This window comes from Leopardus geoffroyi, chromosome D1 (genome assembly GCF_018350155.1).
Source record: "Leopardus geoffroyi isolate Oge1 chromosome D1, O.geoffroyi_Oge1_pat1.0, whole genome shotgun sequence".
NCBI classification, from domain to species: Eukaryota; Metazoa; Chordata; class Mammalia; order Carnivora; family Felidae; genus Leopardus; species Leopardus geoffroyi.
Window position 1 is genome coordinate 63,542,261 of NC_059329.1, and position 26,004 is coordinate 63,568,264.

General features: G+C 47.6%; 3 protein-coding genes across 12 annotated transcripts in view; 2 read left to right on the plus strand and 1 right to left on the minus strand.

Moving 5' to 3' along the window:
- The window catches only part of ARFIP2 (ADP ribosylation factor interacting protein 2), a 15,491-nt gene extending 7,511 nt beyond the window's left edge, over positions 1 to 7,980 (minus strand). Inside the window, exons 1-8 of one of the 3 annotated variants that reach the window (XM_045484329.1) lie at positions 7,816 to 7,980; positions 6,881 to 7,021; positions 6,531 to 6,627; positions 5,691 to 5,809; positions 5,282 to 5,503; positions 4,598 to 4,755; positions 4,288 to 4,462; positions 3,076 to 3,843 (exon numbers count right to left, since the gene is read on the minus strand). In XM_045484329.1, coding sequence (XP_045340285.1) covers positions 3,688 to 3,843; positions 4,288 to 4,462; positions 4,598 to 4,755; positions 5,282 to 5,503; positions 5,691 to 5,809; positions 6,531 to 6,627; positions 6,881 to 6,979 — 1,026 coding nt within the window. In that variant the 5' untranslated portion in view covers positions 6,980 to 7,021; positions 7,816 to 7,980 and the 3' untranslated portion in view covers positions 3,076 to 3,687. Of the gene's footprint in view, positions 1 to 3,075; positions 3,844 to 4,287; positions 4,463 to 4,597; positions 4,756 to 5,281; positions 5,504 to 5,690; positions 5,810 to 6,530; positions 6,628 to 6,880; positions 7,022 to 7,709 lie in introns of those variants that run through there. The other 2 variants (XM_045484330.1, XM_045484331.1) reach the window with 2 other exon arrangements.
- A 67-nt stretch (positions 7,981 to 8,047) lies between these two features.
- Positions 8,048 to 24,406, plus strand: TIMM10B (translocase of inner mitochondrial membrane 10B). 3 transcript variants are annotated; one of them, XR_006714046.1, is made up of 6 exons: positions 8,048 to 8,169; positions 8,346 to 8,441; positions 8,615 to 8,872; positions 20,885 to 20,957; positions 21,697 to 21,757; positions 22,234 to 24,406. XR_006714046.1 is itself a non-coding variant. In XM_045484346.1 (3 exons), exons 1-3 carry the CDS (start codon positions 8,110 to 8,112, stop codon positions 8,789 to 8,791), a joined length of 333 nt encoding a protein of 110 aa, XP_045340302.1. In that variant the 5' UTR covers positions 8,048 to 8,109; the 3' UTR covers positions 8,792 to 8,951. The 3 variants fall into 3 exon arrangements, 1 of the variants encoding a protein (XP_045340302.1); XR_006714047.1 differs by lacking the exons at positions 20,885 to 20,957; positions 21,697 to 21,757; XM_045484346.1 differs by lacking the exons at positions 20,885 to 20,957; positions 21,697 to 21,757; positions 22,234 to 24,406 and having other exon boundaries at positions 8,615 to 8,951.
- Positions 22,995 to 26,004, plus strand: part of DNHD1 (dynein heavy chain domain 1) — a 79,777-nt gene continuing 76,767 nt past the window's right edge. For all 6 annotated transcript variants that reach the window (XR_006714039.1, XR_006714040.1, XM_045484332.1 and 3 more), the window contains exons 1-2: positions 22,995 to 23,102; positions 23,373 to 24,207. Coding sequence is in view for 4 of the 6 variants with exons in the window: in XM_045484332.1 (XP_045340288.1) it covers positions 23,039 to 23,102; positions 23,373 to 24,207 (899 nt within the window). In the remaining 2 variants the exon portion in view is untranslated. The remainder of the gene's footprint in view (positions 23,103 to 23,372; positions 24,208 to 26,004) is intronic.

Consider the following 26,004-nt stretch of genomic DNA (forward strand, 5'->3'; position numbering starts at 1 on the left):
GCCTGGGGTCCTCCAGGCAGGGCCCAGGCTGAAGGGGAACCAGAGGGGTCTTTTCCTACAACAAGCAGCCTCCGGATCAGGCTTCCTGTCAAGGGAGCAGCTCTAGAGGAGGAAAGAGTGTCCTCCACCCTGGCTGGTGGGCTTCTGGGTGGCTGAGGAGGATGGTGGGGGAAGCTAGGGGTGGAAGTGTCTGCACCCAGGGAGAAAGGAACCCTTCAGACAAGCTGGGCCACAAGATTCCAGAGTTCCATTCAGCAACCCCACCCGCCAAACCACCACCACCCTCGGCCGCAGCGTTCGACACCCTCCGCCAACATACACAAGCTCCCAAACCCCGCGCTCCTCCAAGGAACCATCACCCATCCACCCGCGCCTCCCCCCACCTCAAACATGGACCTCACGTGAGCAGCCACAGCCCGAAGAATCCCCCCACTGCTCTCACAGACACGGACACGCCTCACGTGGACAGAGACAGGCACAGCTTTTGAAAAGCATCTGTGCCCCCACCCACAGACACTCGGACAGACACACCGCGGCTCGGACCTGGACGCGGACCCGAGCAAACAGGGACACAAACGCACCCCTGGGGGCCGCCCGTCGCACTCACCGCGGCGGAGCAGGATGGGAGGGCCAAGGCCCAGACTGCGGCCACTCGGAGCGGCCCGCGGCGCTGCCCCCGCTGCCAGCGCCCGTCCGCCCGGCCCTGCCCGCGGCGCCGCCCCACGTCCCGCGCCTCTGCCTGTCCCCGCGCCGGCGCCGCCGCCGGACCCGCCGCACAGGCCGGAGGGAGGGGCCGGGGCGGGGCTGCGGACCCGCCGGGGGAGGGGGCGGCTCGGGTGCTGAAGACCCACCCACGGCCCGCCCGCCGCCGCGGAGGCCCCGCCCCCTTTTACCCCACCCGCCGGGCTCCCCCAACCCCCTCGAGGCTCCTACGGGAGCTGCCTCAGCCGGCGGGTTGGGGAACGCGTGAGCCGGATCCCGGATCCACGATCTCTGCCAGCTGCCTCTGGCTCCCGACCGCTCCGGGGCAGGTCTCAGGAACTGGGCTGAGGCTCCGTCAAGGAAACGCAGCTGGTCAGCAGAGATTTCGGACTCTGGGAGCCGGTCCGGGCCCTCCAGGAGGTGCACTTCCCAGCTTTCTTCGGGGGCTCCTTGGGAATATGCTAGTGTGCTCTCTGCTGCGGCAGGGGGATACGGGATAGTCCGTACCTCGGCATGGATCTCTGGGCGACGGAAGGGCCTCCAGGTGGAAGCACAGCACCCAAAGCGCTAGGAGAAGGGGCGGACGGGGTGGTGAAAGGTGGGGGACTTGATTTGGCTGTAGGTGAGGAGACCCCTCGCGAGGAGATTATGGTTCAGACCATCCAGCGACTCCCTTCCACACTCCAAAAAACCAGAGCAATTCAGAATCATCACATTGTGGAAAAGCAGCCCCGGTGGTAAATAATAAAAATTATAATAACAGTTAACAGGGACTGAGTGCTTATTATGTGCCAGACACATAACGAATCACTTTACATATATTATCTCCTTAATACTCATAATCTTAATAGGTATCTTCTTTTATTAGATGTGTTTTACAGCGGAAGAAACTGAGGGCCCTTGGCTCCCCAGACGTTAACCCTGATCAGCTAACTCACTTAGAAAGTGGTGTAGCTATGGTTTGAGCTCTGCTTTAGATCTTGCTCCCAATCACCTGGAGATTCAGTACATTTCATGTTGGAGGTCCCCAGTGGCCCATAAAGTGGGGGGTTGTATGTGGACCACCCAACCTAATAATCAAGCTCCAGTCAGATGACTGCAGGCTGACCAAAACCCAGAAAGGCTGCCTGGAAGCTGCAGAGTCAGTGACAAAGAGCAAAATCAGGCTGCATGGATCTCAGTGCTATGACAATCTGCTGACTGGGTTGTCCCCTTCTTCCAGCTCTTGAGAGAGGTAGGGGAGAATGTTGAAAAATTCTGGAGCTCTCCTTGGCCAAGAAGCACAGAAGTGATGGTATACCAAGGCCCTGACTGAATCAAAGTGCTGTTGGGGGTACTTTCTTGCCCCACACAAAGTTGATAAGGGCTCAACACCTGGGTGCACCCTCAACCTCTCATCCACCTGATGAGGTCTGGCACCCAGCACAGGTGTTCCAATGTTTGTGAATGAGTCTCAGCATTCATGCTTGCTTTGGGGTTTTGGGCCAGGGCCACTAGACTATCCAATGTAAGGGAGCCAAGGTCTGTATAACACTATTTCAAGCCTCATGAGGACTACTTTCCTCAACCTTAGATTTCTCCCATCCCATCAAACTTGCGCTTGACAAAGCATCACAGCTACCTTTCTCCTCTAAAGGCAAAAGTCCTTAATGAGCCTGAACAGGCCCAGTGTGACTCCTTGCTGCCTCACTTCCCTAGCCCTTCTCTAGCCACTCCCCTTCCACTTTTCATTCCAAAGTGAATTGCACCCTGGTCCTATCAGGGCTTACACATACGCTGGCCTCTCTGCCTAGGTTGCTCTTCTCCCTATTGCTTGCCTGGCTGTTCCTACTTGCTGTTCAGTTCTTAGTTTTCAAGTTGACATCCCATCTCCACTGCAGACTGGGCTAGACACCCCTCCTCTGCACTCCCATAGCTCCCTGAACTTCTGTATCCTAGTACTCATTACTGTATTGTAGTTGCCTGGTTACTTGTCTCTATCCCCCACTAGGCCATGAGCGCTGTGGGGCAGGGACTGTGTTTTATTCACTGATGTTTCCCCAGGGTCTAGTGCAGTGCCTGGCAAATAAAAGCACTCAGTAAATATTTGCTGTATGAATGAATGGATGATGGTCAGCGGGCCCAACCCCCTCTAGGCCCCATGCTCTGAAGACCATAGCTATCTCGGTGCTGGCCTAAAGAGCAAATAAAGCTTCAGCTCCAGCTGGGGCTGGGGGAAGAGTAGGATCTCAGACTGTTCCTGAAACCTGTGACTTCAGCTATCTGGCCTCTGCTCTTCTGACTTGATAGGATTTTGGTGTATGATTAGACTGAGTATTTCTCCACCCAGCCCACCCTCCTAGAGTCCCCCCCACAAATTGACCTCACTGGGCCTGCTTTTATGAAAGGTTTATTCCTAGTGCTAGTTCCCAATCTTCCAGGGCTCTAAGCACAATTAAACTGGGTGGGTTGGTGAGGGGAAGCCCATTCAGATGCAGGGCCAGAAATGGGGCTCCCCATTATCCCCACCCCTTTGGTCCCAGTCCCCTTCTCTGCATTGGGGACGCATAGAGGAGGGACAAAGGGTATTGGAGGCAACATCATTGGCTCAGGGGAGCCCAAGAAGAGCTGCCATTGGCTGACAGGGCCTTTTGAGACTCTGCCATTGGTCAGGGGGCACACCCCAGGAGCTGGGGATAGGCCTGAGGAGTAATGCCATTGGCCAGGGAGTGGTTTTGTCATAGCCTTTGGCTGTGGAGTGGAAGGAAAAGATCTGGGAATGAAGCCCAGTGGCCAGGAAGATAAAGGACAGGGCAGCAGCTGCTGGGCCTGCAGGCCCCCTCCCTACCACAGCAGTGTGGGCAAAACTGGTATGAGGCCCCAGCAAGGGAAAGGGAACCCAAGCCAGAGGGCAGGTGGCAAGGGATGTCCCATGTCCAATCTCTCCCACCCTGGGACTGCCTCTCCCGATGTCCTTCTTGATAGCCAGGTTTGGCTAGGAGCAGCTCACTGCTCCTCTAGCCAGGAGGGCTTCTCGGCTCCTGGAGGCCGCAGCTTGATGTTGAACTGCTGCAGGGTCTGCTCCAGTTGTTTCTGGTTCCCAGCAAAGTAGGCTGACACGGCATTGTGGAAGAGCAGCAGCTGCTTGTGCATCACCTTGATCTGGGGGTCCAGCAGGGTCAGCTGAGACTGGACTCAGATGCCCTTCTTGAGCCTGAGCCCAGACCAGGGATACACGGATTCTGCTCTGATGGTGCTTTCAGGGTGGGGGTTGACCTCCACTAATGGAGTCAAAGGATAAGGGCAATCTGATGGGAGAAACCTGACTTGATTTGCTGGATCTGGCATTCTGGTACCCCAGCCCAGGGTGGGGTGATTTTTCCCAGTTATGTTCCTGGGATCAGCAACCAAATCCTCCAATAGAAAAGGGCCAGGGATTGGAGGGTAGGTGACTGGAAAGGTCCAGGAGTTGAAGGGGCTGGAGGAAAGATCCCACTTCTTAGCCAGGCTGGATTTCCCCATCCAGTGATGGGGAGGGTCTTAGGGGTAGAAGGTCAGTGTTATAGATGGGAAAGTGGACTGGGGTCAAAGGGGTGGGGTTGGCACCTTGTTTTCTTCCAGGAACTTGAGCTTGATGGCCACATCTCCCCGCAGCTTCTCATATTTGTCCCGATGGGCCTGGAAAGTGGCCTGGGCACTCTCGAGTCGACCACGCGTCCCTGCATCCCGGGGGCCTAGGCTCAGCTCCTCTAAGTCTGTTCGGTAGGCATCATATTCCAGCCTGGGGAAGGGTAATACAGGCTGGTCTCCACCCCTGTGTCCACATATACTTTCCTTTCCTTCCTCAATTCTTACGACCCCAAAGATCAAACTTCCACCCATGCCAGCCAACTCCCAAAACCCTGGGAGCCCACACCTGGCAGCCTCATACTGTTTGACAGTCATGAGCGTGTCTTCCATGGTCTTGGTGACCAATGTATTGATGCTAGAGACAAAGAAGTTCACAGCCCCTAGCAGTGTCTCTCCATTCTTGCACAGCAGCTTCTGTGTCTCTGCATTGTAGCCAAATTCCTCCTGAAGGCAGAAGGGGAGGACAGGCCTTGAGTAACAGTTCCTACCTGAATCAAGCTGTAGGGCCCTCATTCCCCTCCTCCCCAGGAAGGAAACAGCCATTGAAACTGGAACAACCAAGGACTGCCTCCAGCAAGGGTCTCTTAGCCAGAAAGTTAGTGGGACCACCCAGAAATGCCTAGGGTAGGAATGTGGGAGTGGGGTTCTCAGATAAGTTCACAGGACTGGAATAGGGAAAGCTAGTGCAGCAGGCAAGGGAGGGGCTCTGATTAGGCCGAGCACTGATGCAGAGAAGGGTTACTTGTGAGGCATCTAGTGTGCCATCTCCCCCACCCCTCCAACTTCTGAACCTCTGTACAAACCCTTAGGCTGCCTCCACAGGTGAGTGCTGCTGGGGGTAGGGCTGAGCCCACCCTGGAGGGGTTCTCCCTCTGGGCTGCAGGAGGGAGGGAGGGAGGGAGGCTGAGGGCTGACTGCCTGGGAGGGCCCGGGCCCAGTCTCCCCACCCTCTTTGGCCTGACCAAGGCACCTGAAGCTCTGGGGACTTCTGGCTGAGGTCAGCAAAGGCGTCACCTAGTGCATGCTGGGTCTGCAGCAGGCTGTAGAGGTGGGCTGTCAGTGCCCGGCCCAGCTGCAGGACACTCTCATACTTGCGCTTCGTCTCACGCAGCAACTCAATCTGCAGCTCTAGCTCCAGGTCCACAGTCCGGGAGCCTCGGCCGAATCTTTCTGACAACAGCTGCTTTGTGCACTGATTGGGAAGTGGGAGAATAAGTCAGAGCCCTAGCACCCTGCCCCCCGCCGCCCCTCCAAACAGGTATCTACCCTAGCATCCCCAGGCTCCTAGTCTCAGCCGTAGATGGGATAGTGGAATTCAGAAGATGGGGAAAAGGTACCCAGGGGGAGTCTGGGGGAAGGGAAAGGTACTTAAATCCCACCTTATATGTATTGATGCCCCATTTCTTGACGATGTCAAACTTCTCTCCAGCGATGCCCCGAGCCACCTCATCTCCGGGGCCAGCAGGAGTGGTACTGTGAGATGGATGGCGGCCAGACCCTAAAGGACCAAGTTCTCTGACACCAGCCTCTCTCAGACATAATCAGATGTCTCTGTGGCTCCACCCATACCTCCCACCCAGCATATGAAAATTGCTTCCCTGAAGTAGCAGAAACTAGGGACAATGAGATTCTCCTACTCACTAGGAAGAACTCATACCTTGTGCCCTAAGACCCATATCCCAATATACATCTGGCCTCCTTTTGAGGTGGTGATGGGGGCTGGAGTGGGGGAGGGAGTTGCTGGTGTACGGGGACAGAGGAAACAGAAAAAAATACACTGAATATGGGGTGGCAGGTCAAGGATGGTGGATCCTGATAGCAAGAAACCTCACTAACATTCCCATGTGGAATCTTAGTGTGAGATTCAGGGCTGTTTGCTCCTCTAAGCTTTAGAGTCTAAAGTAAAACTCTAAGAAGCTTCAGAGTTCCAAATCAGGCTCAAGCTCTAGAGCAGGGAGAACTTCTGTGAAACAGAGTTCTTAACATGATTTGGGTGGTGGCAGCAGAGAAAGAACAAATGGACACATCTCAGGGGCTAAATGGCAAGTGGGAGCAACTGGACAACCCTGGGCTGAGGACAGTCCATAAGGTTCATACTAGCAGAAGTTCCCAAGATCTCCAGTCATAATTCAAGCTTTCTTGACACATCCTATACTCCCCAGAACCATTCCTCTCCCTCTCTCCACTCAAGCGTCCTGTCCTGTTCTGATCATTCATACCTGTGGGGATGAGTCCATCACCAGAGCCCCCATAGCCACCAGACACAATGCTGGTTTCATTGAGGTTGGGTCCTGACACCATCACCTGCTGGAGGTCCTATAGGCCAGAGAAGAGGGGGGCTTCAGGAACATAGGGGCAGCTGAAGCATTTGGGGGGTGAGAACAAGCTTGAAGCATCACAGAGAGAGCACACAAGGGAAGTCTGCATAGAATCAGAACGAAGATTTGTAAAAAGATTGGAGGGAGTTAGATAAGTTAGGGGAAGTCTACTGGAATGGGGTGAAAGGCCAGGGCTTATGATTTGGGATTCCTAAATTGAAACAATATGGAGAAGAATCAAACAGAAGCACCTGCTCCAGCCCATCATCCTCAGGAAGCTGCCCCGCTTCACCGTTCCCGTGGATGGGGATCTCCATTGTGGCTGCCTTCCCTAGGATCCCGTCCGTCATGGCTAGGGAAGGGATTGGAGTCAAAGTCTCCACCCCAGCGCCCTGAAAAGCCCAACACAGACAATTCTGGAAACTGGCCAGTACTCCAGAAAGAAAGGTTTCCCCACCATTTCAGAAGTTTTGGAGGCTGTCCTAGGACTTGAGTATTCTGGGGTTTGACCACGACTCCTTTCTTCTCACAGATATGTATTTCTCCTCTCCAAGGTGCATTATTTTTACACATGCACACCAGGGCCCCAGGTGTCTTCTTGTGAACCCTCAATCCCACCAGGGCCCCGGTAATCATTCATGCATTCAGTCATTTGACAGACATTTAATGAGTGCCTACTATGTCTCATGCATTATTTGAGGTCACAGCAGTGACCAAGAGAGATAAAGTCTGTGCTGTCTTGAAGCTTATCCCCATGCAGCTGTTTCCCCCCATCCGATTAACCCCTTTCCAAGGCTCAGGAGCCTACTCCTCCCATTCAGGTATGTTCTCCATTGCTGCTTGGCCTTTCACACTCCTGTAGTGTTTCTTCCCCTTTTCTTCAGGGGTCTCCCTCTCCTCCATCTCATGCACCTCCTCTTCCTCGCCCCCCCACCCCCAGGCCTTAGTTGAATCAGTTGGTGTATATTCCTGGCCTCTGAGTAAAGCCTCTTTTTCCCAAGACATAGGTGATCCCTTCCAAAGTCAGTTATGTCCCCCAGGTGTGTGAGTCCCCGCCCCCCCCCCCCCCACCCCTCACACCTGGGCATCAGGTGTGTCCTCATCCTTCCCCAGAGCTCAGTGGCATCTTTCCCTCAGGGCAGGTTCGTGCGTTCAACTTCCCCTCGCCCAAGTCTGTCCTCCTCACCTCGGGCCGGGCCGCTCTTCCCCTCAGGGCGCCAGGCCCGGGCCGCGCGGGGACCTCGGGCTCCAGTTCCCGTCGCGATCCTAGCAGCAGGTCAGGGATTCGGCGGAAGTGACGTCCCCTCCCGGGCAGAAGAAGCCGGCCACGTCGCAGATTATAAGGGCGGAGATGACGTTAAAGCCCGGGGCAGGGCGATCCTTGAGCCAACCCCTCATTCCCTGGGGAGGGAGGAGAGATCACTTCCGGGGCGTTACCAAGAAGCTGTAGGGAAGTGACGTAGGGTGCGCGGGTGGTGCGATGGAGCCGCAGCAGCCGCAGCAGCCACAGCAGCCGCAGCAGCAGCAGCAGCTGAGAAACGTGAGTGCGCGCTAAGTCGCTGCAGGGCCATAAGTTCAGCCAGCATCCTTGTCCGTTTAGTTGGAGATCTGAGGGCTGGGAATGTCGGGCTGTGGCAGAGGGTCCTGGGAAATCTCGGGCGATGCGGCCTTGAGTTGCCCCCTTACCGCTGAGTTCTTTGTCCCCTTTTCTCTTAGTTGCGGGACTTCCTGTTGGTCTACAATCGGATGACGGAACTCTGCTTCCAGCGCTGCGTGCCCAGCTTGCACCACCGAGCTCTGGATGCTGAGGAGGTTAGGCGGGAAACTCAGTAGGGAGGTGCGCCGTAGATCCTTCCCAACCGCCACTCCCCCTGCCTCTGGCCCTGGCCTTTCTACGACCCTCACCCTTAGGTTAGGGATGGGAAGGAAGGAGGCGGACCCGACAAGACACCTTTGGCCTCTGCTTCACCCTGTCTTCCTTCCAGGAGGCCTGTTTGCACAGCTGTGCTGGAAAGCTGATCCATTCCAACCACCGCCTCATGGCCGCTTACGTGCAGCTCATGCCTGCCCTGGTACAGCGCCGCATCGCAGACTACGAGGCTGCCTCGGCTGGGCCAGGTGTTGCTGCTGAACAGCCCGGAACCTCACCATCAGGCAGCTAGCCCTCCTCAACCCCAGGAAGGGAGGCACTGGATGGGCCCTCAAATTGAAGGAGCCAGTGGACCTTGGGCTGAATGCAGCCTGTATGTAGAGTGAGGGATTGCCTGAGAGCTGGGTACTATTGCTCCTTTTCCTGGAGCCAATAAACCCGCTTTTACTCTGTTTGGTTTATGTTCTGGGCAGGAAGCTTTGCCCACTTTGTTGGCAACATCCTTTAGTCTGTCAGTTATTGCATATCTGCTGGCCTCAGCCCTGGCAGTGGAGAAATTGCCTTCTATGTGTAGAAGATTCCCCGGCGCCTGGTTAAAGCAAGGTCTGTGGGTACAATTTTAATGTTGGTAATAGCAACAGGAAGCTGGTTCCTGCCCAAATGACAGAGAAAATGAGAGCTCTTTCTAGCTGTCCTTCACTTAAGTCTGTCTGACTTAAATGGCTCATTTGTGAGCCAGGTATGCATTCATTCATAACTATTTTTTCATGGACTCTATCTTTCAAGAAGAAATTCTGCTAAATTTAGGGAAAAGAGGAGATCTCTAAGGACAACAGATCAAGAAATCACAGGGCTTCTAGGGACTGCCTCTTGGGAAGTCAGTAGTCCCAGAACAGAGATGAAACCTATATGAATTTTGGGGTGTTGTGGAACTTCAACCATTTCCCCAAGTTGTTACTTTTTTACTATTTTCCCTCTTCCCCAGGATAAGCAGTACAGCGTTTAAATAGAGAAGGTCTGTGTGCTTGTCTTCAGGAGCAGTCAGGAAGGGGACACTTGAGGGACCGTATTCTGCAATACAGCCAGATCTGAGGGAGAGAACCCAAGGGAGAAGTAGATGATGGTAGTTATGGGGGGCAAAGGGGATAATGCAAATCTTTGGGACCTCTTTAATGTTACCTGCGTGTCTATAATCTAATTCCAGCTCTTCTATCCTCTATCCCACATTGTTTCCACTGTCTCTGTTCTGTTATTTCCATGTTGAGCCTCTCTGTTTTTCCCTCATTATTGCCCTCCTTGTGGAATTTATTCTGTATTCACCAGCCTGAATGGCCTATCACTCTGTCACCACATTTTCTTGCCTCCTCTGTGTCCTTGTTGTATCATTCCAGCTGTTTTATCTTTTCTGGTCCTCTATTCAGACTGCTAGAGAAAAACATGGCTGTGTAATGCATGCCACTAAATATTCAAGGTCTCCAACCTCAACCAAGCCCTCACTACCAACAGGCAATCAATCCTTTCTCAGTTCGTGGTGTGTTTCATCTCTCTTTTTTTTTTTTTTTTTTTAAGAAATTTTTTAATGTTTATTTATTCTTGAGAGAGAGAGAGACACGGAGCAGAGTGAGAGAGGGACGCAGAATCCAAAGCAAGCTTCAGGCTCTGAGGGTCAGCACAGGGCCCCATGTGGGGCTTGAACTCACAAGCCACGAAATCATGATCTGAGCTGAAGTTGGAGGCTTAACCGACTGAGCCACCCAGGTGCCCTTCATCTCCTATAATTACCATGGCAATTATTTTACACCTTCACTGCTCTCATCCCCCACTTCACCCTCAACTACCCCCCATCAGGTGACCATGTTCTATTTTTTACAGAGGAAATGGAAGCTCTTAGACATTGGCTCCCACAATAATTAAACTCTTTATAACCATGCACAAAAGAGACATTTTTCTCCCCTGTATGAATCAGGAAGTTGAAATTCTTTAGTAGCAGACCTATTTTAAAATATAGACCTAACCTTTTTTTTTTTTTTTTTTTTTTTTTTTAATGTTTGTTTATATTTGAGAGCACAAGTTGGGAAGGGGCAGAGAGACAGGGAGAGAATCCCAAGCAGGCTCTGTGCTGTCGGTGCAGAGCCTGATGTGGGACTCAAACTCTCAAACCATGAGATCATGACCTGAGCCAAGATCAAGAGTCAGATGCTTAACTGACTGATCCACGCAGGTGCCCCTAGATCTGACTTTAAAATCCATGTTCTTTTTACTACACCAGGCTGCCTCAAAATATCCATTAAACCACCCAATTCGTATGGGTTCTGATACTGATATGTCTTAATCTTTATAGCAAAACTACAAGTAAGAGGTATTATTCCCATTTAATGGATGAAGAAGCAAGAATCCAGAATGTACCAGAACTCCATCTTATACATAATTACTTCTTGAGGAAAGTGGCTCCAAACAGCTTTTTGCCTCTTTAGCTGCTATACTTTGAACAGAAGGTTTTGTTAGGAATGTAGAAGTTGCTGACCAGGAACTTCCCTACTGAGTGGCTTCATGTCTACTCAATAGAATTCTGTCCTCGAAAAGTACAAGTGCAGGTGAAACCACTTGTAAATGTAACAATTCCAAGATGGGGGGAATGGGGACCTAGAATATTTTGCTGCTGCTGAGAGGACTCTGCCGCATGGATGTTCGTGTGTATCCTTGCGCCAGTAAATTTCCATTGTGAATTGTCTGGGTTTCCATGCCACATAACTTCTGCTTGCTGGAGAAGGACCAGGAACAAAATCTGTCTGGCTCTAAAGGCTTTGAACTTGCAGAGGCTTATCTTTGCTTGTTCATCTGTACCCAACCTGTCCCTAGGCATGGGGAAAAACCGGTATCTCAGTCTAATCCATCATTTAATCTCTAACTTTTTAACCTCTTCTTTCCTCTCTGTTTATAAATATGTTCAGTACTTGGAAGAAGAATCCTACTCCTGTTATCCATCTGCTCTAGTCACGTCTCCTTCCGGTCTTGCCATAAAGTGATAGCCATTGGCAGAACGAAAACAATGTGATGTTTCAAGCACAACACAAGAATAAGTGTTAAAGCTTTATCCCTTATATGTACATACTGGAGACAGCGTTCATGTTCTTGCCATTGTAGCTTTAGAACTTGTCTGCAAAGTCTGATTCCTTGGAACCTATTCAGCTATACTACAGTTTCTCATTACTGTCCTTAGTAACCACCACTCTCCTATTTTCCTCTAAATAGCTAGCCCTTGGTCTTCCTATCAATCCCTTGATACTTTAATATTACATGGACAGTCCATTCCATATTTTGGCTGCTTGAACCAGTCAAGTTCCTTGACCCAGTCTCCAATAATTTTCACTCTATCTTAGCCACCCACTCCCTTAGTTATGCCCTGGCCACTGTCATTACTCCAAACTGCTCCATCTTTAAAACACAATTACCAGCATCTTATTCACTGACTGTATTCCTTCCACTTTATTGATCTATTTCTCTACTATTCTTTGATTTCACTGGAGCATTCAAGCCATTGATTCTACCTTCTCTCCACTAACACCTTCTGTCTTTCTGTTCCTGTCCAGCTTAAATTCCAGTCACTCTCTTGGAACAGACTAAATTTCTTTGTCATCTCTTTGTTGGAATCCGATAAAATAAGACATTTGTCTGCCTGCATTTGGACAGCTAAAAGCCCAAGGAAATCACCACATAGCAGATTTACATCACAATGAATTCATGATTACCAGCGTCAACTGGGGTCTCAGCCCCTATAATCCCACTAGATTTTTTCTAGTCTCTCCCTGCAATGACTGTTTCAAACCAATATTCTTTTTTTTTTTTTTTTTAATTTTTTTTTTCAACGTTTATTTTTTATTTTTGGGACAGAGAGAGACAGAGCATGAATGGGGGAGGTGTAGAGAGAGAGGGAGACACAGAATCGGAAACAGGCTCCAGGCTCCGAGCCATCAGCCCAGAGCCCGACGCGGGGCTCGAACTCACGGACCGCGAGATCGTGACCTGGCTGAAATCGGACGCTTAACCGACTGCGCCACCCAGGCGCCCCTTAAACCAATATTCTTAAACCTCTTATTACCCTCACCATTCTCTCAAGTTTTCTACAGGTAACATTTTTTTAATTCATAGGTAAAAGTAGAAGCTATCAGTTGGGAGCTCCCACAAAATCTCAACAAAACTTGGTCACCCACCTACATCTGCATCATTCTCTTTCCCTCCTGTGTAAACAGCAAGCATGCCTCTTCAGGCCAATGCCTATTCCTGCCCTAAATCCTAGTCCTTCCTTCTTTGGGAATCTCCAACATCGGTTTTCCTATTTTACTATATTCTCACCATTGTTTAAACATGCTAAAGACTTCCTGTAACAACAGGCAAACCACCCTACCTTATTTCTCCTTCAGTTACCATCCTATTTTTTCCCCCACTCTATAGCTTCTCAAAAACAGTTGGATACTTCGGCGCTCTCCATTCCCATTCATCCACCCACTCTGTTTTGACTTCTACAACCTTTATATTGAAACCCTTCTTAATGAGGTTACCCTGGCTCACCAAGTGACTTTCATATCTCTGAATTCAGTGATGATTTCCCAGTCCTCAGTTTACTTCACTTCTCAATAGCATCTGATAGTATTGACTAGTTCCTCATCATTAACAGTCTTTTGTTGGTGTCTGTGATTCCAGTCGTGGTTCTGCTACTTTCACTGCAGCTTCATAGCCTCCTTTGAGGCTCACCTGTCTCTGGCCTTTACATCTAAAGATTTCTCTAGGGCCTGTTCTTTCTCAGACATTTTTCTAGAATCGTTTCCTCCCTACTCCGAGCTTCAATTACTGATGACTCCCAGATCTCTCTTCTGAGTTACTTGATTGACATCCTCACTTAGGTGTCTTAAAAACATCCCCACCTCAATATATTTTCCTCATCAATTTTCATCTTATACCTAGTACTTCTCCAGTTGCAGAAGATAGGAACCTCACTCATTCCCTTATTCAGTTGCCAAATCCCATCAGTTTGCATTTTACATTTCTAAATAGCCCTTGATTCTGTCTGCTTCTCCCTGTCTTCACAATCTTCCACCAAGGTTACTGCAATTGCTACTTTACCTCATGTTCACTTTTGCATCCCTCCAATCTGTTCTCCATTCATAGGTCAGAAAACACAAACTGATACTTAAAACCTTGCAATAGCTTCCCATTCTTCTTAGGATAAAACACATTCTACATGTGACCTGTGAGGCCTTGTATGATCCAGCCCTTGCCCACCTCAGCTTTATTTTATTGGCTGTCAAACATTGGACTGTCAGCACCGTTTGTTGAATTGAACCACACCTCACTTGTTCCCTCTCTGTGCTCTAACCACGTTGCCTTCTCAGTTCTAATCTGTCATGTGCTATTCAATCTCAGGGCCTTTGCACCTGCTGTCTCCTGGCTTGCAGTGCTTTCCCCCTTACTTTACGTAGTTAACTTTTATTCACTCTTAAGTACTTAGTTCACATGCTGTTTCTTCAGATAACTCTTCCTAGACTCCAGCTCCCATAATTGCTCTTGTTTTTTGCATGTAACACTTCTAACAGTTGGTAATTAATTATATACCTCATGAGGTCACAGTCCCATGTCTGTATTGCTCACCATTGTATCCTTATCACATAATATGGCACATAATATGTGCCTGGCAAATATTGAATGAACATCTTTCAAGTTCCTCCCAGCTCAGTTTACTATTTACATATTAAGAGAAAGGCTTTATATGAGAAGAGACAGAAATGAATCTTCATTGAACTTTTGATCTTTTGCCAATGATTTGGAGGTGTTTTTCATTCAAAATCTCACTGGTTGGATCTTCTACCCTTAATATTCACAGATCAGTCAACACCTGAAAGCCTCCATCTGGAGTGAATCAGTCATTCTAGTTTTCACTCACTTTCTAAGTATTGTAGTTCTGCTTAAATATTTCTTGAACCCTTTCTTTTCTCTCCATCTCCTTTGTCACTACCTTAGTCAAACTTTCATCAGCTCTTCTAAAGATTACAGCAGCAATCACCTAGCAGCTTCTTTCTCGAGCCTGGACTGCTTTGATTAGCATTTAGCTAAGGTATACGTAACAGACTGAAAATGACGGTGACTTACAAACTTTTATTCTTTCAAGTAAAAATCTAGTCCAAAACTGGTGTGGCATCACAGTCAACTGAGAACCGATACTCATCAGCTTTCTGCTTATTGTATCAGTGTATCAGTGTACAATCTGCTTATTGTATCAGTGTATTGTGGTATGACCCTCAACTTTGTGACCCAAGATGGAGTTTTACTTATCACATAAACATTCCAAGGGTCAGAATGGAGGAGGGGGTGGGTGAAGAGGCATGCCCCCCTCCCTTTAAGGACACATCCTAAAAGTTGCACATCAGAAATTTGTCATGTGGTCAGACCTTGTCACAAGGGAAGCTGGGAGATGTCACTTTATTCTTACTCATCATTTTTTTTACCCAGTTAAAAAATGGGAGCTCTGTTACTAAAAAAGAAGAGAATGGCTATTAGAAGATACCCACCAATCTGTTTTCCACATTAGTCAAGAGTGATTCTTGCAAAATATAAATTTAACAATGGTCCTCATCCACTTAATGCCTTCCATGACCTTCAACCTCTTTAGCTTCATAACTGAGGCTTTCTTGGGTGGTCAGGTTTCAGGTGATCTCTCTGCCTCATCTCCAACCCCCTTTTCTCAGTTTTTGATTTTCTCACCCTTGGTTATAAAAGGATCAATTTATTTGTGGTGCTGAGATACATCATGCCAATTCTGGACTCTTTCCTTTTCTGAGTGTGCCCCACTTGCATTCATATATTCAGTAATTCACAAATATCTGAGTGACTGCGTTTTCCAGCACTGTTAAGCCCTGTAGATACAGAGGTGAATAAAAGAGGCAATCTTTGTTCTCTTGGGACTTAACACAGGTATGGTGAAGTTCAATATAGAATGAGTAATCACAACTGTGGTGCATGTTACAAAGAAGAAATATGTGTTGTAATGGGAACATACAGTGGTAGGAACTTGTGTGGGGGATGAAAGAGAGCTTCCCAGAGCAGTGATTTAGAAGCTGAGATCTGAAGGATGAGTTAGAATTAATCAAGCAAAAGACAGGAAGAAGGGCTGCCCTCATTTCCTTCATGTCTTTGCTTAGAATAAGGAGAGGCAGAGAGAGAGAGAGAGAGAGAGAGGGAACCCAAAGTAGGCTCCAGGCTCTGAGCTGTCAGCACAAAGCCCGACGTGGGGCTCAAAATCACAAACCAAGAGATCATGACCTGAGCTGAAGTCGTCTGCTTAACCGACTGAGCCACCCAAGTGCCCCTCTGATAACATTATTTAAAACTGCAACGCAGTACAGCCACTCTGGAAAACAGTATGGAGCCTCCTCAAAAAGTTAAAAATAGAACTATCCTATGATCCAGCAATTGCATTACTAGATATTTACCCCAAGATACAAAAAAAAAAAAAAAAAAAAACAGATTTGAAGGGGTATATACACCCCAGTGTTTATAGCAGTAGTATCCACAATAGCCAAACTATGGAAAGAGCCCAAATGTCCATTGATAAAGAAGAAATGGTTTTATATATATATATATATATATATATATATATATTACTCAGCCATCAAAAGGAATGAAATCTTGCCACTTGCAATGATGTGGATGGAGCTAGAGCGTATTATACTAAGTGAAATAAGTCCGTCAGAGAAAGACAAATACCATATGATTTCACTCATATTAGAATTTAAGAAACAAAACAGATGAACTTATGGGAAGGGGGGAAAAAGGAGAGGGAAACCAACCATAAGAGACTCTTTACCATGGAGAATAAACTGAGGGTTGATGGAGGGAGGTGGGTCAGGATGGGTTAAATAGGTATTGGGTATTAAGGAGGACACTTGTGATGAGCACTGGGTGTTATATGTAAGTGATGACTAAATTCTCCTGAAAACAATACAAAATACATACATACATACATACATACATATATACATTGCAACCCATCCTCTCCCTAGACATTCCTGATTCTCTTTATTCTCTGTTTTTCCATGGCATTATCATTTCTCACATACTATGTAGTTTACTCATTTTGTTCTTTGTTTTTAATTCTGGATCAAGATTTTATAAAATTTGGTCATATATTACCATGATTATACAAAATTGTTTATATTGGCATTGTCTCCTGCAGTGGTTTACATTACTGTTGTTTTTTTTTTTTTTCCTGGAAGACTATTTTGGACTGTTATCACACATAAACAGTACATAGTGTGGACTTTTGGAATAGGCTTGTTTTATCATCTAAACAGAAACTAGGTTAGGATAGAAACAATTGTAGGGCTTTCGCATGTAATTCTCTTCCTTCAGATTCAAAGTATTATTTTCATTCCCAAGACTAGTGATATAAATTCTCTAAATGTGATCCTACTGGAGAGGGTGAAGATTAAGATCAATAATATTTCTATGGAAATTGAGAGTTTTAAATCATACCCTATGTATTGACCAGTCCTGTGGCTTACAATTATATTGTGCCTAAGTTCTATTTGTTTTTATTTTTACCTTTTGGTCCCCTTCACCCATTGGTGAAATGGGTAAGGGGGCTCATTTTGTTTATTATTACTTGTGTCTCCCACTAGAATTTACGTTCTATAAATCATAAATTAGGAATTTTGTCAATGCTATTGCTTTGTATGCTGGTGTAACCAAAGACCTAAAATAGTGCCTAAAACAATTGGTGCTCAATAACTATTTGCTGAGTAAGTGAAGGCAAGAAAGAGAGTTCCAGAGCAAAGGTCTAGAGCTTGGCTTTAGAGAAAGGAGGAGCATCTCATTGGTAACAGGAAGGATGGAGGATGGATAAAGCAGATCTAAGTAGTTTTTTAATTTGGTACTGGGAGATTGAGAAAGTTTATTTTATTTTTTAAACATTCTTTTTAATATACTTTTTAAATATTTATTTATTTTGAGAGAGAGAGAGCATGTGCGAGGAAGGGAGGGGCAGAGAGAGAGGTGAGGGAATCCCATCTCTATCAGCGCAGAGCTCAATGTGGGGCTCGATCCCACAAACCATGAGGTCATGAACCTGAGGTAAAATCAAGAGTCAGATGCTTGACCAACTGAGCCACCCAAGTGCCCTAAGAGAGTTTCTTTTAAATATCATGTGTGATAGTTAGTTTTTCTGTGTCAACTTGGCTAGGTTACAGTGCCCAGTTATTTAATCAAATACTAATTTAGGTATTGCTGTGAAGGTATTTGATAGATGTGATTAACATCTGTAATTAGTTGACTTTATATGACAGAAACTACTCTTAATGAAGGTGGGCTTCATTCAATCAGTTGAAGACCATAAGAGCAAAACAGATTTCTCAAAGAAGGAATTCTGCCTCAAGACTGCAGCATTGGGGTGCCTGGGTGGCTCAGTCCGTTAAGTGTCTGACTCTTGGTTTCGGCTCAGGTCATGATCTTGCAGTTTGTGCATTTGAGCCCTGGATCAGGCTCTGCAACTGGTAGTGTGCAGCCTGTTTGGGATTTTCAATCTCTCTCTGTCTGCCCCTCCCCTGCTCATGCTGTCTCTGCCTCTTTCAAAATAATAAATAAGTAAACAAACAAACAAACTTAAAAAAAAAAAAAAAAAGACCGCAGCATTAATTCCTGCCTGAGTTTCCAGCATACTGACCTATCTTATAGATTTTGAACTTGCCAGCCCCCACAATCATGTGAGCCAATTCTTTAAAATAAATCTATCTAGGGACATGCCTGGGTGACTTAGTGAGTTAAGCATCTGACTTCAGCTTAGGTCATGATCTCAGGGTTAGTGAGTTCGAGCCCTGCTTTAGGTGAGCATGAGCCCCACTTCAGGTAAAAAAAAAAAAAAAAAAAAAAAAAATTAGCCCTGCTTCAGGTGAGTCCCTCTTCTCTCATTCTCTCTCTCTCTCCTTGTGGGATTCTCTCTTTCTCCCCTCCCTCTCTTTCTGCCCCTCACTTATGCCCTCTCTCTCTAAAATAAAATAAATCTATCTACCTACCTACTTACCTATGTGTGTGTGTGTGTGTGTGTGTGTGTGTGTATCCTATTGTTTCTGTTTCTCTGAAGAACTCTGAAACAGCATCTAATTTTTTTTTTTTAATAGGAGATGAAGTTATCATTGGAGAGTAACACAAGAAAATGGAAGATGAAAGAGTACAAGTATGAAATAGAATTTTCACAGAATGGAAGAGTAGACTGACAGAAAAACTATAATTCAATTTTTAGGCAGTGTTGAGGGCTCAGTAGAGGCCACTGAACATGATTCCCTTCTGTCCTTGTCTGTCTGGAAAACCATTGTTTTAGGGCCATGAATTTCAAGGCCTGCTGTGACTCTGGGACTCTTCTTTTCCCTTTCCAGGAAGGGCTGCTGCCCTCACTGAACACTATTATGTCTTGTCCACCTTTACCTAAACAGCACTTGGTAGAGTGCCACAAACAACAAAAACACATAGCTTCACTGAGCTTTATTCTAGGCATTTTACGTACATTAACTCATTTAATCCTCACAGCAACCCTGTTAGGTAAATGCTGTTATTACCTTCATTTTATTAAAAAAATTTTTTTTTGATGGGGTGCCTGGGTGGCTCAGTTGGTTAAGTGTCTGACTTTGGCTCAGATCATGATCTCTCATGAGTTTGAGCCCCATGATTCTGTGCTGACAGCTCGGAGCCTGGGGCCTGCTTTGGATTCTGTATCTCCCTCTCTCTCTACCCCTTGCCCATTCACACTCTGTCTCTCTCTCTCTCTCAAAAATAAACACTAAAAAAAAAATTTTAATGGAAATGGAGGCAAAATACCATACAACTAGTGAGTGGTACAGTCAGGTTTTCGATCCAGACAGTCTGACTCCAGAGGTGATCCCCTTTCTCATCAATGAAGACTGCTATACATTTATGCATTTGTTCCATAAATATTTTCTGATCACCTACTCATGGTGCCAGCACCAGGGAATGGGGATGCAGCAGAGAGCAATCAAAATCTCTGCCACCACAGAACTTATGTTTCTGGTCAAGGGAAATAGGCAGTAAGCAAATAAGTATTTATATGAGATGGTACTAAGTGCTGTGGAGAAAAATAATGCAGGGTAGAAAGGGTAAGGGAGGTAGGAACAGTGTTGTTATTTTATGCTGGATAGTCAAAGAACTCATTGATAAGGTCTCTGAACAGAGACTTGAAATGAGGGAATAAGCCTTGGGGACATCTGGAAGAGTGCTCCCTGTGGTATAAACCTCTCATTGTCCCTCAGAATCCATTGTCTCCTTCTTTCTTTACTAATTGACTCTTGACTTTTATCTGGACACATGGCCACTGGAAATAAAGATCAGATTTTACAGCTTTCCTTGCAGCTAGGTGTGCCCATGTGTTTGAGTGATGTGTGCATTGCCAGATTGTGCCCTTAAAAGTAAAGGTGTGCCCCCTACTTGGGTGCCTGGGTGGCTCAGTCTGTTAAGTGTCCAACTCTTGATTTTTGGCTCAGGTCACTATCTCACAGTTCGTAAGATTGAGCCCTGCATTAGGCTCTGCACTGACATTGTGGGGCCTGCTTGCAATTCTCCCTCTTTCTCTCTCACTGCCCCTCCCTTACTTGCTCTCTCTCTCTCTCTCTCTCTCTCTCTCAAAATAAATAAACATGAAAAAAATTATAAAAAAAAGTAAGGGTGTGGCTCCTAATTTTTCCTCCACGGACTGTGATGGGACCTAGCAGCATGGTGGTGAACTCTCTTGGACATGGAAGACAAGGACCACCTTCTTGGAGAAAGTAGAACAACTGAAAGGCTGCCACGTTAGCCCTCAAGTATTTATACTTGGGCAGTTATGTAAGAGGGAAAAAAAACCTTCCATATGGTTTAAACCACTGTATTTTGGGGTCCTTTTGTTGTTACAACATATGTGGTTGGCAGAATTTTAAGATGGTCCTGAATTTCCCACTCCCTGTGTGCATATCCTACATAATCACTAGGACTATGAATATGACAGCTTATATGGCAGACTTGACTATAAGAAAGCAATATTATCTGGGTGGGTCTGACCTAACCACATGGACTTTTTAAAAGCAGGGAGATTTCTCTGGCTGGATTCAGAAAGATTCCAAGCTTGCAAAGAGTTTGAGACATGGTTGCTGGCCTGAAGGTGGATGAATCACATGGCAAGGAAGGAAGGTGGCCTCTAGGACCTGAATATGGTCCCCAACTGATGGCCAGAAAGGAAATTGGGACCTAGTCTTACAACTGTGAGGATCTGAATCCTGCCAGCAAGAATGAGCTTGGAAAAGAATTTTCCCCCAGAGCTTTCAGATGAGAACTCAGCCCAGCCAACTCTTAGATTTCAGGTTTCTGATACTCTGAGCAAAGAACCCAGCCAAGCCATGCTAAACATGGATCTGCAGAACTACAAGGTACTAAACGGGTATTTGTTTCTAAGCTACTTAGGTTGTGGTAATTTGTTATACAGGCACAGAAAACTTGTATGAAACCTTGTATGTCTCCTTATAGATACACAAGCAGAGTAATTGATACATAGGCTCTGAGATGGGAGCTTCCTCGGTGTAATCCAAGCACAGCTCGAGTGGAGTGGATGAGGAGAGAGAATAGGAGAGAAGGAGAGATAGTAGGTGGCTGATCACATAGCAACTTGTAGGCCATGTAGGACTTTGGCTTTCACCGGAGGGAATGAGATGATAGGGCATTAGTTTTAAGCAGAGGAGTGACAAGAGCTGCCCTGCGAAAAGGGTCACTGGCTGCTCTGAAAAGAACAGATTGTGGGGACAAGGGTTGAAGGAGGGAGTCCAGTTAGAAGGCTATGGAATAATCCAGGTGAAAAGTGATAGTGACACAGACTAAGGTTGTGGCACTTAAGGTGGTGAGGAATTGTTGGATTCTGGATAGATTTTGAAGCTATAGCCAACAGAATTTGCCAAAGGATTCAACATGGGAGGTAGGCTGAGGTGGGAAGAGAGGGATGGAAAGAGAAATCTAAGGTGATTTCAAGGTATTGACCCAAGCAACTGGAAAAATGGACTTGTCATTTTGGGGGAGGCAGTGAAAGGAGTATGTTTCTTTTGCCACCGGGAGGGAGGTGGTAGTTAGAAGTCTGGTTTGGACATTTTAAGATTTTAAGTTTGTGTTATTTATCAGATATCCAAGTAGAGCCATTAAGGAGGCAGATGGACGTGCAAATCTGGATTGCAGGGCAGAGGTGGGACTGTGTCATATGCTGAATTTTCTTTCTTTCTTTCTTTCTTTCTTTCTTTCTTTCTTTCTTTCTTTCTCTCTCTCTCTCTCTCTTTTCTTTTCTTTCTTTCTTTCTTTCTTTCTTTCTTTCTTTCTTTCTTTCTTTCTTTCTTTCCCTCCCTCCCTCCCTCCCTTCCTTCCTTCTTTCCTTCCTTCCTTCTTCTTCTTTCCTTAAATCATTCAGACCTTCCCACCTCCCATTTTGGACTTCTTATGATCAAGGATTTTGTCTTATTAGGGGTTTGCTTGTGGGGGAGGTGGTAAGGTAGGGTTGGTGGATATGTGGATGGGGTGCAGGTAGGGTCCCAAAGACATAACTTGCTGGTACTTGGTGCCAGCTAAGACGTTCAGTGAATGCATAAATAGGCACAGGGATCATACTTTCCCACGACGCCCTCACGGTTGCTACTTCCCCAAATCACCGTGTCATTTCTTTTTCAGACCCAGCCAGACTGATCACCTATTCTCAAAGCGTGTGGGCAGCCAGCAGGGTTGGTCTGGGCCGCAGTGCTTCAGCTTCCCTGTCCTCGCCCTAGCCCCTCGCCCTGCCCTTGTGCGACCCCGGACCAGCACGGATGATGACTCCTCCCCTTTCCGGTTTCTGAGGGTTCCGGAATTCTGGGGTGAAGGCTCGGGCCTTTAGGGACCCTGTAACGGTTCTAACAGCTGGGAGGGGATGGAGCTGCGGGTGAGTCTCCAGCTTATAATCCTCTTCCCTTTGCCCTCAGACCTCCCTTGCCACTGCCCCCAGGAAGGTCCCCTCCTCCCACACTCCCAGGGACCCCCTGCCCCTCCCCCTCTTCTTCTCCCCTTCCCTCTCTCCTTCCTTTTCCTCCTCCTATTCCTCTTCCTCCTCCCCTTCCTCCTTCTCCTCCTCCTCCTTCCAGCTTGGTCCTTTGCCACTTTTTCCTCTCTACACTCCCCCCAACCTCATCTGAACCATGTAGTTCTCTGTGCTTCCTGTTCCCAAGAGCCCCCCTCAGCCCATGTTCAGACAGGACTGGGGCTTTGTTGCCACAGAGTGACCACCTGTTCCTCCCTTCAGGCCATCCCTGGGCTCCACTCCCAGTGACGTTCCTTGCTGTTACCAAAGTTCTCTGAGTGAGCCCTTTCCAAGTGTGCATCAGTTTGTGCAAGTGATCACTCCTCCATGTGCCAGTCTCTCTCTATGGGCAGCTGTGAGTAGAGTGAGCCTGTGCTTGGGACCCAAGTCTTGGTTCACCAGTTTCTCCAACAGGCAGTTGGGATGAAACCTTACCAGCACATCAGTCTCTCTTCCCTTCCGTTGCCTCCTGTACCCCTTACACCAGGTGAGGGGGACTGTGTCCTGGGTGGTGGGAAGGAACTCTTGTGCAGAGAGGGCCCCTGCCTTTGTCTTGGGCCTGCTTCTTACCAGAGTCATTGGGGAAGCTGTTGTCCTCTGCTGTTCTGGCTCTGCCCTGCAGCTGCCCTGCAGCTCCATCCATTTCCCTGTCCTAAGTCCCTCCCCTCCCCTGTCCCCCAGCCCCTTAGACCCTGACATTCCTAGCCCAGAACCTAAGGCCCCTTCTCTCACCCCTGTTCTGGGCTGGGCCAAGCAGGTGAGACCCAGCAGCCAGGAGCCTGGAACTGGCAGTCAGAACCTGAACAGTGGGCAAGGTCAGTTCGACAGCAGCTGAATGCCCAGCTCCTCTTGGTCTCCGAGCCAAAGGCGGACTTGTCTCCTGAAGAGGCATCACCTGAAGCCCTTGAATCTCAGCACTCCGTCTGTGTTCCAGACACGGAAGAGCAGCTCCAGGACCGTCAGAGGACACAGAGACAGTCGCCAAAGGCAGTGAGCCAGTCAGAGCAGCCCACAGCGCTGGAGCTCCTGGTAGCTGAGCTCCAAACTCTGTTCTCAGCTGTCCTGCGGGATGGCAGCCCTGCAGCTTGGCACTACCTGCATGCGGTGCTGCGTCTGCTGCCTCCATATCGTGTGCTGCTTGTTGGTCACCTTGATTTGCTGCCCTTCCTGGAGCAGCTGTCCCACTGGGCACCCTGGGTCCAATCCCAGCTCCAGCTGGACCTGCTAGATGCCATAGAGCAGGCCTTTCCCCCAGACACCTCTTTGTTAGAGAGTGCCTCACATATTGAGTGCTGTTCCCAGAAGCAGAAGTTCCGTCACAGGCCCCCACACCCAGCCTGCCCTTTTGTGCAGGCCCGCTGGGGTGGGCAGCATGTGAGGGAGGAGTTGGCTACATGGCTGCGACCACTGACACTGCCAGAGCTACAGCGCAGCCTGGGTATTGTTGGTGCCCAGGTGGCCCTGAAAGAGACCTGGTGGCTAGATGGCCTTAGCCTCCTGCCCTTGGCACTGGCCACAGACATCCCCGTACGATATGAAAGCAGGGACACTGATGATGCAGAGGAGGAGCCTGTTGGAAGAAAAGAGACTAAGTAAGTGAGGGACCCAGAGTGGGGCTTTGAGCAGAGGGGAAAAAGAAGAAACTTAACGGGTGCCTCCAGCATCACTTCGAAGTCTAGGGCCAGCTCCCTATTGATTTTAGGCATTAGCCTGAACCCCAAGCTATGCTGGTTGTAGCTGTTTCTTTCTCCCTTTTTGTCTGCAAATAAACCAAGTGTTCTAAGTGTTAAACCTCTTCAGGCAATGCAGAAATTCATGAAAATCAAAAGTCAGCTATAAGGAAGCCAAGGCATCAGAAAACAGCTTGAGTTTCCACAGTTTCCAGATCTTTCTCAGATGGTGCTAGAAGCTTCTTTAGTTCTTTTTCTCACTCTTTCATAATCCCTGACCCTCTCCTCTGGGCCTGCCTAGGGCTGGGTGCTGGATGTTGTGTACAGGTTCTTCCCTCAGGACGCTCCTAGGTGAATGCTTGTCTGAGGGACCTTCCCACACATTTGTGTGTGAGCTAAGCCAGCCCCAAAGCACGTTAGAGTTGGCAGCTCAGGCAAATGCGACATTCATTCTGACCTTTTCAGAGCCTTCTTCCTGCCCTGCCAGTGTGGGTATCCTGGCCCCTTGAGTGCCAATTGTTTCCCCCAGTCAGTCTCTCATTGCTCCTTTCAAGATTTCAGAGTGTCTACAGAGACCGCCTCTTCTGAGAGTTCTTTAACACTAGTCTTAGAATTTCACCCCCCCCCCAATCCTCTGGCCTGATTTTCTTCTTTTTTTTTTAATCTTAAAATTTTTTATTTATTTATTTTTTTAATATGAAGTTTATTGTCAAATTAGTTTCCATACAACACCCAGTGCTCCTCCCAACAGGTGCCCCCCTCAGTACCCACTACCCACCCTCCCCTCCCTCCCACTCCCCATCAACCCTCAGTTTATTCTCAGTTTTTAAGAGTCTCTTATGGTTTGGCTCCCTCCCTCTCTAACTTTTTTTTTCCTTCCCCTCCCCCATGGTCTTCTGTTAAGTTTCTCAGGATCCACATAAGAGTGAAAACATGGTATCTTGTCTTTCTCTGTATGACTTATTTCACTTAGCATAACACTCTCCAGTTCCATCCACGTTGCTACAAAAGGCCATATTTCATTCTTTCTCATTGCCAAGTAGTATTCCATTGTGCATATAAACCACAACTGCTTTATCCATTCATCAGTTGATGGACATTTAGGCTCTTTCCATAATTTGGCTATTGTTGAAAGTGCTGCTATAAACATTGGGGTACAAGTGCCCCTATGCATCAGCACCCCTGTATCCCTTGGGTAAATTCCTAGCAGTGCTATTGCTGGGTCATAGGGTAGATCTATTTTTAATTTTTTTGAGGAACCTCCACACTGTTTTCCAGAGCGGCTGCACCGCTCCCACCAACAGTTTGCCTTCCCACCAACAGTTCAAGAGGGTTCCCATTTCTCCACATCCTCTCCAGCACCTATAGTCTTCTGATTTGTTCATTTTAGCCACTCTGACTGGCGTGAGGTGGTATCTGAGTGCGGTTTTGACCTGTAGTTCCCTGATGAGGAGTGACATTGAATATCTTTTCATGTGCCTGTTGGCCATCTGGATGTCTTCAGAGAACTGTCTATTCATGTTTTCTGCCCATTTCTTCACTGGGTTATTTGTTTTTCGGGTGTGGAGTTTGGTGAGCTCTTTGTAGATTTTGGATACTAGTCTGGCCTGATTTTCTAAGTGCTTTGCAACTTGTCTAGTACACATTCACTGGGAAGAAGGGTAGCTTTACCTTTAATCTGGATTGGCTTCCTCAGTTTTTGCTCTAAGTTTATGGCTG

Coding starts and splice junctions, on each gene's coding strand:
- TIMM10B (XM_045484346.1), top strand. CDS start 8,110: ATGGAGCCGCAGCAGCCGCAGCAGCCACAGCAGCCGCAGCAGCAGCAG. Junction 8,170..8,345: donor AGCAGCAGCAGCTGAGAAAC/GTGAGTGCGCGC, acceptor CTTTTCTCTTAG/TTGCGGGACTTCCTGTTGGT. Junction 8,442..8,614: donor GAGCTCTGGATGCTGAGGAG/GTTAGGCGGGAA, acceptor TCTTCCTTCCAG/GAGGCCTGTTTGCACAGCTG.